This window comes from Rhinatrema bivittatum, chromosome 6 (assembly GCF_901001135.1).
Source record: "Rhinatrema bivittatum chromosome 6, aRhiBiv1.1, whole genome shotgun sequence".
Taxonomy (NCBI): Eukaryota; Metazoa; Chordata; class Amphibia; order Gymnophiona; family Rhinatrematidae; genus Rhinatrema; species Rhinatrema bivittatum.
Genome location: NC_042620.1, coordinates 339999860 through 340013187, shown reverse-complemented (window position 1 = coordinate 340013187; position 13328 = coordinate 339999860). Strand labels below are relative to the sequence as shown.

Genomic DNA, 13328 nt, shown 5'->3' with positions numbered 1-13328 from the left:
CCCTTTGAAATTAGCCTCTGGGGTGCCCCATTCAAGATCAATTAATTCTTGAATGGCTTCCATCACAGGGAAAAAACAAGAGGCCTTATGCAAGGAAACCAAAATGGGATTTTTCTTCAGCTCAGTCACCATGTCTGCCCCAATCTTATATCCGGCCAGGAAGAGCCAGGATTAGTGAAATAAGAGGAAGGCAAATCTCACTGAGCCTCCAAACAGCCTGACCCAAGTTAGCGGGCAATCCTGGCTGAGATGCCCGAATATCACAGGCAGCACCAAGAGAAAGACACTTAGGCATAGGCGCCATTATGGCCAACAGTGCGCCTAAGCAGTGGCTGAAGGCATGTGTTTAGCTTTTTTTTTTTTTTTTAATATCCAAAAATTCAAGACGTACAAAACTTAGGCGTCCAATATTTAGGTGTCTCACACCTAGGCGTTCCAATGCCTAGGCGTCCAAAACTTAGGCACCCCAAAAATAAGCGCCGTAAAACAATTTAAGCGCACAATGCAACTTATGCACATAGTTAAGTGTTCGGCCACTTAAGAAGCTGCTTAACTCAAATGCACATAATATAAGGCCCGACTAAGTGCCCAAAAACTGGACGCACAGCTAGATGCACACGTGGAACCAACAATCCTGTAGAGCGAAGCCTAAGAAAGCGTGCAAAATGCCATTGTGGCCTACCACACGGCGTGCAGTGAAAAAGTCTCAGAGTGGGGCCTGCCTACAGAGGCTGCTCAATCCACCAGGCTGCCCACGTCCCTCGACATCCCACGCAGCGGGACAAACATTGGAATGGCGTGCCGAGCACGCGCCAAGCACGGAGAGCGGAAAAAGGTGGAAGCCCTACACTACAAAAGCCTCATTTTATGTCTCTGTAAATATATATATATCTATCTTTCAAACTTACTTGAGCTCAGTTTTACCTGGCTGAATACAGAGTCAGTCTCCGGCTGCGTGGGGAGAGGGCATATGCCGTGACTGCTGCGCTCGGCTTCCTGCACCCACTGCCTTTCAGCCGCTTAAGCAGCTAAGTCCACGTCGGCTGAAAACAACAGCTACCAGACCAAGGCACTCATCTGAGAAAGCACCTCAGGAATTCTCAACTGGAGGAGGGACCATTTGGTATCACTGCAGGAGAGCAATATCCTTAATTCTCCCCAGTAAAGAGATGCACATCCACCATCTGTTGGAGACAGAGAATACTGGCAGGCTGATGTCACTGTAAGGGTATATGTACTGTGACATCAGTATGCTCGGTCTCCACCTGCTGGTAGAGGTGCATAACCCACTTGTTCTGGATTCATCTGACTGGATGCTATGAAAAATGGATTTAGACGGTCCCACTGCAGAACTCCCATGCCCCACCCCTTTTCAGCATGCTAATTTTAGCTCATGCACACACACATGGACATAAATAGTGGCTTTTAAAATTCACGTCACTTTTGTGCAGCCCACAAACTTGCATAGATGGGTGTTTTAACGCGAGCAATGCTTTTAAAATTTGGCCCTATATGAATAATTTAAAAAATCGTGACCCAATGGATTTGTAACAGATACATACAGGGGGTAATTTTTAAATTAAATGTTGGGTTTACAGTCTACAGATAAATTGTATCCACAAGACTACAAGCATATTTTCACAGGAAAGCCATATTCATACTTTCCCTCCCCTGATTTAACCCTACTCCTTTTGTAATGTGGGCAAACGTACCTGTGCTGTACAGCATGAATAATTTTACCAATAATAAGAGGAGGAGGAACATTTTCAGCACAGCTTTACAAATAGGTACCATATTTTCCCATGTAAAGGAAAATTGGTTCTTACCTGCTAATTTTCGTTCCTGTAGTACAATGGATCAGTCCAGACTCCTGGGTTTTGCCTCCCCTCCAGCAGATGAAAACAGTTGTTTGTTTTTTTTTAATTCTTTATATTCAAACATTTTTTGAACATTATACTCAAGAATAACTCTTGTACAGAAAAACTGGTGTTTACAATCATAGAACAAAATATAAAGAAAAACATAGGATAACTATCCATCATTAATATATTGCAAACAGCCATTAAATAAAAGAATATTTGGGAGGCGGAATTGTAAACGCATTATTTTAAAGAATATATAATCATTTATAGTAAATCATGTACACCAAGTGACACCACTACCTAAATTTTCTAACAAGCTGAGGTTTGAGGGGATGCCTCTTGGGAACAAGCATCTAAGAATGCCCTAAGTTGTACAGGTTCGAAGAAACTGTAATTAACACCAGAATGCTTCACATAGCATTTACATGGATATTTAAGAGTGAATGTGGCTCCTATTTGAAGGACTGATGAACACATATTGAGAAAATCTTTACGTCTAGTTTGAGTCATTTCCAGGACCTTGACTGGCCCCTACAGGGCATGCCCAGCATGGCACCAACCCTGCAGCCAGCAGGGGTCCCCCTTCAGTCTTATTTGATAGCTACAGGCAGTGCCGAAAAAATAAAACAAGAAAACTTTACGAACCCAACACCGAGGGTGGCGGGCGGGTTTCGTGAGGACTAACATCCTGCTGTCCTGTGAGAACACCTGTTACAGGTAAGCAACACTTGCTTTCTCACAGGACAAGCAGGATGGAAGTCTTCACATATGGGTGAGTACCGAGCTGAGGATGTCCAAACATGCACCAAATGAACCCAACGGCGTGCAACAGGCACAACAATTGGGGTGGAATTTGGTAGAGGGCATCCTGAACCCCACTGGGCAGGCAGAAGGGTGTTGGTACGTCCCGTTGGAAATAGGTTACGCAGGACAGACTGGCCGAAGATGGAATCTTGTCTTCCGGCTTTGTCCAAGCAATAATGGGCTGCGAAGGTATGGAGAGAGCTCTATGTGGCAGCCCTGCAAATGTCAGGAAGTGGCACCGATCTTAGGTGTGCTACTGAAGTCGCCATGGCCCTCACAGAGTGTGCTTTAACACGGTCTTGAAAAGGAATGCCTGCTTGCTGGTAGCAAAAAGATATGCATTCCGCCAACCAGGAGGAGAGAGTCTGCTTACCAACAGGTTGCCCTAATTTGTTGAGATGGAAAGAGACGAATAATTGAGTGCTCTTCCTGTGGGCAAGTGTACGGTCTAGATAGAAAGCTAGAGCCCGTTTACAATCAATTCCCCTGGATTGGAATGGGGCCTGGGAAAAAAGGTAGGTAGTATGATGGATTGATTAATGTGAAACTCTGAAACTACCTTGGGTAAAAACGTAGGGTGAGTGTGGAGTACTGCCCGGTCCTGCAGGAGTTTAGTATAAGGCGGATAGGTAACTAGGGCCTGTAACTCACTAACCCTGCGAGCTGAAGTGATAGCTAAAAGGAAAATCACTTTCCATGTGAGATATTTTAGGTCACAGGAGTGAAGAGCCTCAAATGGAGTTTTCATGAGCCGACCGAAAACCAGATTAAGGTCCCAAGAAGAGGCCGGAGGACGTAAAGGTGCCTTGATATGGAGCAAGCCCTTTAAAAATCGTGTTACGAGAGGTTGTACTGATATAAGGACATCCCCGACACCTTTATGGAAGGAAGCTACCGCACTGACATACATTCTGATGGAAGAGGTCTTTAGACCTGACTGACAAATGCCAGAGATAGTCCAAAAACCCTGGGATTGGACAGGAAAAGGGATCAAGGGACTGCGAAGTGCAACATGATGTGTACCTTTTCCATTTATAGGAATAAGATGTTCTTGTGGAAGGCTTCCGTGAAGCAATCAGGACATGAGAAACCGAATCTGAAAGGTTAAGTGGTTGAAGGATTAACCTTTCAACATCCATGCTGTCAGGGACAAGGCCTGAAGATTGGGATGGCGTAGGCATCCGTCATTTTGAGTGATCAGATGCGGGTCCGTTCCCAAAGGAATGTGCCTGCGGATTGAGAGATCCTGGAGTATGGGAAACCACACTTTGCGTGGCCAGTGGGGTGCTATCAGGATCATGGTTCCCTTGTCCTGATGTAGCATCACGAGAGTCTTCGAAAGAAGAGGAAGTGGAGGGAATGCATAGAGCAGACCGGTTGCCCACGAGAGGGAGAATGCATCTCTGGGCTGAGAGCGCTCGCTCCGAATGAGGGAGCAGTAATTGGCCACTTTGTGGTTCTGAGGGGACGCAAAGAGGTCTGTCTGGTGGTATCCCCATTGGCGAAAGATTGAGGTCGCTACCGAGGGGTTGAGAGACCACTCGTGAGGCTGGAAGACATGACTCAGTTTGTCTGCCAAGACATTGTTCACTCCTGGCAAGTAGGTGGCCCTGAGGTACATCGAGTGGGAGAGCGCTTCCGCCCAAATCTGCGCAGCTTCCTGACACAGGAGGAAGGAGCCTGTGCCTCCCTGCTTGCTGATGTACCACATGGCCACCTGATTGTCTGAATCAGGATGACGTGATTTGATAGGCGTTCCTGAAAAGCCCTGAGAGCATATCGCATTGCTCGAAGTTCTAGGAAGTTTATTTGATGTTTGGCTTCCTCTGGAGACCAAGATCCTTGTGTCTGTAGATTGTCCACGTGGGCTCCCTACCCGAGGTTGGAAGCGTCAGTGGTGAGAATGAGTTGAGGATCTGGCATTTGAAAAGGCAGTCCCTGGAGGAGATTGGTCTGATCTTTCCACCAGGCGAGAGACAGACGGAGTGAGTTGGTGATGTGAACAATGGTCGACAGAGGCTGAACAGCTTGAATCCATTGTGACCTCAGAGTCCAATGCATGAGTCTCATGGCCAGGCGGGCCATTGGTGTAACATGGACGGAGGACGCCATGTGTCCTAGCAGGACGAGGAATTGGTGAGCTGTTGCTGTATGTTGAGACTGCAACTGGTGAGCGAGTGCCACGAGTGTTAGCGCTCGTTGTCGAGGTAGAAAGGCTTTTGCCTGTAAACTGTCCAAGTCTGCCCCAATGAACGACAAGTTTTGAGATGGGATTAAATAGGATTTCCCGTAATTGACAAGAAATCCTAAAGAAATTAGAGTGTGTAGGGTGAAATTGAGGGACGACAGAGCGGCTTGCTGGGTTGGAGCCCTGATTAACCAGTCGTCCAGATAGGGGTAAATGTGCACACCTTCTTTCCTGAGGAAAGTTGCTACAACTACGAGGCATTTGGTGAAGACACATGGTGCAGACACTAGGCCGAAGGGAAGCACTCGATATTGATAGTGCTTTGGGCCTACTAAAAACCTGAGGTACTTGCGATGAGTTGGAGTGATCACAATGTGTGTGCATGCGTCCTGAAGGTCCAGAGAGGAGAGCCAGTCTTCTCTTTGTAGAAGAGGTAGAAGCGAGCCCAAGGTTACCATCTTGAACTGGAGGTACTTGTTGAGAGCAAGTAGTCCAGAATTGGATGAAGCCCCCCTGATTTTTTGGGGATCAAAAAGTACCGGGAATAGAACCCTAGGCTTTGCTGCGAGAGTGGGATGGGTTCTATTGCTCTTAACTGGAGCAGAAGGGAAACCTTCTGCTCCAAAAGGACAGAGTGGTCGGATACTCTCCATGTCTGCAGAGGTGGTGAGTCCGGTGGAAGAGCAAGAAAGTTTAGGTGGTAACCCTGAACAATGATTGCTAGCACCCATTGGTCGGTTGTGATTGATTGCCACATGTTGTGAAAGTGGCACAATTGACCTCCCACTGGTATGCTTGGGAGAGGAATTAGGCTGCTGCTCTCCAAGTGAAAGACAAAACCCTGAAGCAGGCCCCAGCTGGGGAGCTGCTTGTGGCTTTTGCTTTCGGGCCTGGCGAGGCTGAGGCTTTTGATAAGGCCTCATAGTTCGGGACCTTGTTGGTGGAGGATAGTATTTCCTTGGACGGAAGAATGACTTCTTAGAGTCCTTTCTGAAGGGCTGCCTTGAGGGGAAGTCGGAAGGTATCGATGAGAGCTGTTTAAGGGTCTCATGATGGTCCTTTAATTCAGCCACCATTTGCTGGATCTGCTCACCGAACAGATTGTCTCCTACACATGGTAGGTCAGATAGCCTGTCTTGTACTTCTGGGCAAAGGTCAGAAGATTTGAGCCAGGCCCATCGTCTTGCCGAAATGGCAGCTGCAGACACTCTAGTAGAGGTGTCGAAGATATCGTAAGCTGTTCTTATCTCATGCTTTCCTGCCTCAAATCCCTTGTTGACAAGGATTTGAAGCTGGTCTTGGAATTGTTCAGGCAGGGTTTCAGTATCTGTTTGAAGCTTCGTCCTTTTTGCTTTCTTTTGAGCCGATTCTACCACAACTGAGTGGTGGTTGAGCTGAGATTTTTGAAAGCCAGGGGCTGACTGCACTAAATAGGTGGTGTCAGCTTTTCTATGGACTGGGGCAATGGATCCAGGGTTTTCCCAGTTCTTTTTGAGGAGGTCAAGAAGAACTTGATGAATGGGAATAGAAGTGATCACTTTAGGGGCATCCAGGAACTGGAGCAACTCCATCATTTGGTGCCTATCATCCTGCTCCGTCTGAAGCTGAAAAGGGACCAACTCAGACATTTCCTTCACAAAAATAATGAAAGAAAGGTCCTCTGAAGGAGAACGCTTTCTACTTTCAGTAGGAGAGGGAGGTGAAGGTAAGTCATCGGTGTCTGAAGAAGTATCATCATCCCAGGTGTCATAAGGATCAGCAGACTGACCTGTAGGACGAAAAGGGGGTTGGATACCCGAAGGCCCCGGCCGAGGCTCCGAGAAAAATCGAAGGAATCGTCGTGGGCACCATGGACGGCCTGGAGGGCATCGGTGCCGGTATCGAAGACATCGATGGCGCCGTTGTATGTATCGCCCCGGATGAATGAAGTGGTGGCGAGGGACGAATTGGTATCGATGGCTGGGGCAAAAACTCCCGAAGGAGGAATGCGGAACGGTGTTTCTCCTCCCGATGAAGCTGTCAACGGGGAGCGCACCGGAGCCATCGGAGACCCGGGAACCACCGGTGGAAGGGCGGTTATGAGTAGAGATGTGAATCGGAACCAGAATCGGTTCGGATTTCAGTTCCGATTCACATCTCTATAGATGTGAATCGGAACCAGAATCGGTTCGGATTTCAGTTCCGATTCACATCTCTAGTTATGAGCGCCTCAATCCGGGAGAGCAGCGGTGCCAGCGCTGCTGGAATCGGGTCAATGACCGGTTCCACAATCAGTGCCGGTGTTGAAGGGACCTGGAGTCGTTGCATCGCCTTGTCGATGGCCTCCTGGACCAGCCGGTTCAGTTCTTCCCGGAGACCTGGAGCAAGCAGCCCCGGCTCCATGACAGAAGAGGGAGGTGGAGGGAGGCACAGTCGGAGGGGACCACCTTTAAAGGCGGAATCGCGACTCCCAAACCCCGATCAGGTGAGGGTGGCCTTGGTGACCCTGCCGCAGGAATGGTTGGTGCCTTTCCTGGACGAGGCTTCTTTGACGGTGGATCAGACGGTGGCGAGGTCGATGATTTCGCTCCCTCGACGGTCCGAGTCCTACGATGTCGATGGCGATGTTTCTCCCTCCGATCTCCTCGATCCTGAGGGGAAGTAGCGGGCGTCGATGGCCACAAGGGACGTCGATGGCGGACGGTGGACGATGCTGGCGCGACGTCGACGGTGCCAGTTCCGATGATGTCGACACGATGGACGGCGTCGGGGTCTGAGTATGGAAGAGGAGTTCCATCTTCTCCATTCTGGCTTTGAGACCTTTTGGCATCATGAGGGCACATTTGGTGCAAGTTAGGACATCGTGCTCACGGCCTAAACACATTACACAGACTCCATGGGGGTCTGTTATAGACATGGTGCGAGTACAGTCCGGGCACCGACGGAACCCCGACGCCATGGACATAGAAAAAAATTGAGCCACGGTACGGTCGACGGCCAGTAGGCCGCGAGGGCCAAACTCGACGGTAATCGATGGAAGAAGGTCAAAAAGCTTACCAGAGTACCGCGGCCTGAGAAAAGTTAGAGGAGGGACCCCTGTGGGGCAATTTAAGTTTAATTTATTCCGTGAGGAAAATTCCTGTCAAGAATCTCTTCAGAGCTCCTAAACTGCGAGGCTACTGCAGCGCGGAAAAAAGAAGACTGAAGGGGGACCCCTGCTGGCTGCAGGGTTGGTGTCATGCTGAGCATGCCCAGTAGGGGCCAGTCAATATTCTGGAAACTTTGATAGAAGTTTTCTGTGATTGGGCTCCATCCTGATGATGTCACCGATATGTGAGGACTACCATCCTGTTTGTCCTGTGAGAATAGACTTTATTCACAGATGGTAAATGTTCAGATGGTATTCTCAATGTCTTTAACATGTACTTCCCTTAATGTTGCTCCCCTGTAATCTTAGGGAAGTTCAAGATTCTTAATTTAATCTCCTTAGTCTATTTTCAATAGCCTCCACTTTTCTATTTACCACTTGCTTGTCTTGGATCAATGCTTGACAAATATTCTGTGCCGACTTTACTTCTTCTTGAATTAAAGTTATCTAGTTTGTATTTTCTTGTAACAAATTATCGTGTTCCTGGGACACTTTATCCAGCTTTCCAGACAATGAATTTAACTGCCTTGTAAGCCCCTGAAAGGTGGGGCCAAACTAGGCTACCAACTCCCATAGGGAGTCAAGAGTGACCATGTCCGGCTTAGGGAAGCCCTTACCCGCTAGCCCTCCCTGCAGGCCTCCTAGTTCTTCCTCTGCCGCAGATCTTCCAACTGAGGTAACTCACCACCTCCACAGAGGTTTGGCAGGATTGGGGCTGCAGCACCTAGCGTCTCTAGGCTTCCCGTCGCTTCCGCTGCCTCAGGATCACTCCTCGCAGCTTCCACTCCCTCCGACTTATTGGCAGAGCTCTTCGGTTCTGCTTCTATCGCCGTGGTTGCTGAAGGAGACTGCAGTCCTGGCACTATCTGATTTCACAAGTCTGGGGGGCTAAGAGATTGTTTCCCCAGAAGCAATCGACGCTCCCAATGGCGATACTTCAGCGGGGACTTTAGCATCCCCAAGTGGGTAAAGTGCGGCAAGTTCGTGGATTGTACATTGCCCTGGTAGAGTCGGGGGTAAGGAAGGATATACCCTCACTCGACCTTTCCTCTTAGGAGGCACTTTAAACATTTTTGAGGAAATATCCAAAATATTTCAAGGAAACCTTGAGCAGCTCTGGACCGCCAGCGTTAGCCTGCCGCCATCGTGGCTCCACCCCCTCATTATTTCTTTTATCCTAATGCTTCCTCAAGCCTACTCTTTCCCCTGCCTGCTACATTTATTTCAAGCAATCTTAAATGCTGTCAGTTTTGGTACTACTACCACCTCTGCTGTTAGGCTACACTTAATAGCTACCATCCCTCTCAGTGAAAAAGCATTTGCTCATATTTTTCTAAGCCTTCCTCTCATATTTACTCTTTGTCCTTGAATTATTGTTTTAATAAAGTAGTAAAATGTTATATAAATATGTGCACAGCATAACTACGGTGTTTCTCTCAAGATTTACACAATTGTGATTAAAACCGCTATTCCCTAACATACAGGCCGAAACAGTAAAGTCTGCGAGAGTCCGGGGAGGCCACTCTCCTGTGCGCGCGATTCTGTATTTAAATGAGGCCCGGCGGTAAAAACGGGCAAAAGGAGGCGCTAGGGACACTAGCGCGTCCCTAGCGCCTCCTTTTGGACCGGAGCGGCGGCTGTCAGCGGGTTTGATAGCCGACGCTCAATTTTGCCGGCATCGGTTCTCGAGCCCGCTGATAGCCATGGGCTCGGAAACCGGATGCCTGCAAAATTGAGCGTCTGGTTTTCGACCCGACAGCCACCGGCCGACTTCAACATTTTTTAAATTTTTTTTTTACACTTTTGAAAAGTTTCGGGTCCTCCGACTTAATATCGCCATGATATTAAGTTTTTACTGCTTTTCTGTGCACTTTCCCGGTGCCCGAAGAAATTAGCGCCTACCTTTGGATAGGCGCTAATTTCTGAAAGCAAAATGTGCGGCTTGGCTGCACATTTTGCTTTGTGAATCGCGCGGGAAAACCTAATAGGGCCATCAACATGCATTTGCATGTTGCGGGCGCTATTAGGTTCGGCGAATTGGACGCGTGTTTTCGGCCCCTTACTGAATAAGGGGGTAAGGGAAAACGTGTGTCCAGTGGCGGGTTAACAGTGTGCTCCATCGAAGCGCACTGTACTGTATCGGCCTGATACATGGTAACTTTTAAACCAGCGAGCAAGCACACATATGCGTGCGTTCGTCGGCCCGCACTCAGGGACACAGCCATTTTTTAACATACGTGCATGTTATAAAATAGCCTGACCGTGAAATTTTAAGTGGATGCGTGCCTAGGCGTGTAAATGCCACTTTTACCATTTAAGTGGTGGGATTTTAAAAGAGACACAAGTCGATGCAATTACCAGTTTTTACTGTTTGTTCTCAATCACCCAGGTAAGGGATAGGACTTCCAACCCCCCCTAGCCTAATAGCCTTCCTTCTGCCTGTTAACCCCTACCTTTAAAACCCCACTGAGCTGCCTATATGTTTTTGTTTTACTACTTACATGCCATCCATAGCAGAAGTAAAGTTATGCGGCAAGGGACCCCAGCGCGCATCAGTGTGCGTAAGCATTCATGCGCAAATTTCAAGTTTAAATTCCAGAAGGCCCATGCCCCGCCTCTTTTGGAAACTTTTTGTGCCCGTAGCAGCAAGTACGCATGCATCCCAGCAGCTTTAAAAATCCGCTCAGTGCACGCTGGCCTGCATATTTGCGTATCCCCTAATTCCGACACCTTATAGTGAATTATGCAGTAAACATTTTTTCCTGCAACATCTCAGTTTCTGAAGATTTATGCAAGTCACATGCTTTCTGGATTTCTCCTAGCATGATACCTGAGGCATAGCCTGGACCTCGCCTGCTGCGCCCTCGATTATTGTATGGTCTACTCCCTCGTCCCATTCCCGTGTTCTCATCAAACACTTTCTCTTTATCTGTACGATTTGGTGGTGGTCTAGAAGTAGCCCCAATCTGTCGCAGCTGTTCATCAATTTGCAACCTTTCCAATCGCAGTTGGTCCACTTCCTGTTTGGAAAACAAACAGCACTTAGACATTATATCATAATGAACTATACTAGAAAATATCATCTACTAGTAAATATGTCATTTCTATTTAAGAACTTAATATCTCTCCAACCATGAAACTACAATTCAAATACATGAACCAGTGCAATTAAAAAGTTTAGCTGTTAATTGGATAAAATCTATAATTTTACAGCTCTCAATTGCTAACTGGATTGCAATTTTGAAACCATAAAAATCAGAACAGTGTATATTATTTATCTAAGACTGACAAATCTAATAATCCAAAGAGTAATGAATTTACATCTGACAGACTGGTACTCTAGTTTATCACTTCATTCCACTCCTCTAGCAATGGCTTTGTCTTCTGTCTTTACCATTTACTAGTATTATTTATGTAGCACTTCACAAAAAAACAAGAGAGACAGTCCCTGCTCTTTGGATCTTACAATCCAGTCAAGACAGATGGATAAGACATACACACAAAAACTAAATTGTTTTGAGTTAAAAACAGCAAGGCCATGATTGGAAAGAACTAAACTAAATAGGTAATATGTAAAATTATCTGAGGAAGGGGCAGTTGTAATTGAGTGAAACTCTAAGAAATGAGGCTTCTTAGAAGTTTGTTTAATAAGAGACTTATGTAGAACTTGAAGCCCTTCCCAAAACGTTTTAGTAATATTATGCTCTTATATTCTAAACTGATACCTAAATGCATCAGCATTTCAAACTAGCTTAATACAGTACTCTGCAATTTTAAACAATTCACTACAAATAGAATGATTAGGTAGGGATCACGTGAGGACAGGTACCATTTAATCTAATTTGGTAAAGCTGAAACAAATTAGGACCATGCCTCATTCACCTACCACTCATGCTGCAGGCCAATACTGTGATCTAATTATCTCAAATTCTTTTACTTTGAGTGTGCCTATGCCCTCACTGATAGTTTTTCCCCATCCTTATGCCTTCCAGACCCGACACAGTTTCATATTCTTCATCACTTCAATCCAAAAACACTTTCAAATTATATTCTCATCTCCTTATATCACTTTCTCTTTCTTTACTATCCTTGACTCCTCTCTAATGCAGTGCTTGACTCATATGCCATGGTAAAGACTTTCCTGTACTGTCTGTTCGCAGTACCAATATGATCTTCTGTCTAGACCTGTGCCCCTAATCTCCTGCTTCAACCCCTTTCACCTTTCCCATAAGAACATAAGAACATGCCATACTGGATCAGACCAAGGGTCCATCAAGCCCAGCATCCTGTTTCCAACAGTGGCCAATTCAGGCCACAAGAACCTGGCAAGTACCCAAAAACTAAGTCTATTCCATGTTACCATTGCTAGTAATAGCAGTGGCTATTTTCTAAGTCAACTTAATTAATAGCAGGTAATGAACTTCTCCTCCAAGAACTTATCCAATCCTTTTTAAACACAGCTATACTAACTGCACGAACCACATCCTCTGGCAACAAATTCCAGAGTTTAATTGTGCGTTGAGTGAAAAAGAACTTTCTCCGATTAGTTTTAAATGTGCCTCATGCTAACTTCATGGAGTGCCCCCTAGTCTTTCTATTATCCGAAAGAGTAAAAAACCGATTCACATCTACCCGTTCTAGACCTCTCATGATTTTAAACACCTCTATCATATCCCCCCTCAGCTGTCTCTTCTCCAAGCTGAAAAGTCCTAACCTCTTTAGTCTTTCCTCATAGGGAAGCTGTTCCATTTCCTTTATCATTTTGGTAGTCCTTCTCTGTACCTTCGCCATCGCCTTCGCCATCGCAATTATATCTTTTTTGAGATGTGGCGACCAGAATTGTACACAATATTCAAGGTGCGGTCTACCATGGAGCGATACAGAGGCATTATGACATTTTCTATTTTATTCACCATTCCCTTTCTAATTCTCAAAATTCTGTTTGCTTTTTTGACTGCCGCAGCACACTGAACCGACGATTTCAATGTTTATCCACTATGACGCCTAGATCTCTTTTTTGGGTAGTAGCACCTAATATGGAACCTAACACTGTGTAACTATATCAAGGGTTATTTTTCCCTATATACATCACCTTGCACTTGTCCACATTAAATTTAATCTGCCATTTAGATGCCCAATTTTCCAGCCTCACAAGATCTTCCTGCAATTTATCACAATCTGCTTGTGATTTAACTACTCTGAACAATTTTGTATCATCTGCAAATTTGATTACCTCACTCGTCGTATTTCTTTCCAGATCATTTATAAATATATTGAAAAGTAAGGGTCCCAGTACAGATCCCTGAGGCACTCCACTGCCCACTCCCTTCCGCTGAGAAAATTGACC

General features: G+C 46.2%; 1 protein-coding gene across 1 annotated transcript in view; it reads right to left on the bottom strand.

The window, feature by feature from the left end:
• The window catches only part of FMR1 (fragile X mental retardation 1), a 172367-nt gene that overhangs the window by 25688 nt on the left and 133351 nt on the right, over positions 1–13328 (bottom strand). Inside the window, exon 12 of the mRNA XM_029607747.1 lies at positions 10812–11001. Coding sequence (XP_029463607.1) covers positions 10812–11001 — 190 coding nt within the window. The remainder of the gene's footprint in view (positions 1–10811; positions 11002–13328) is intronic.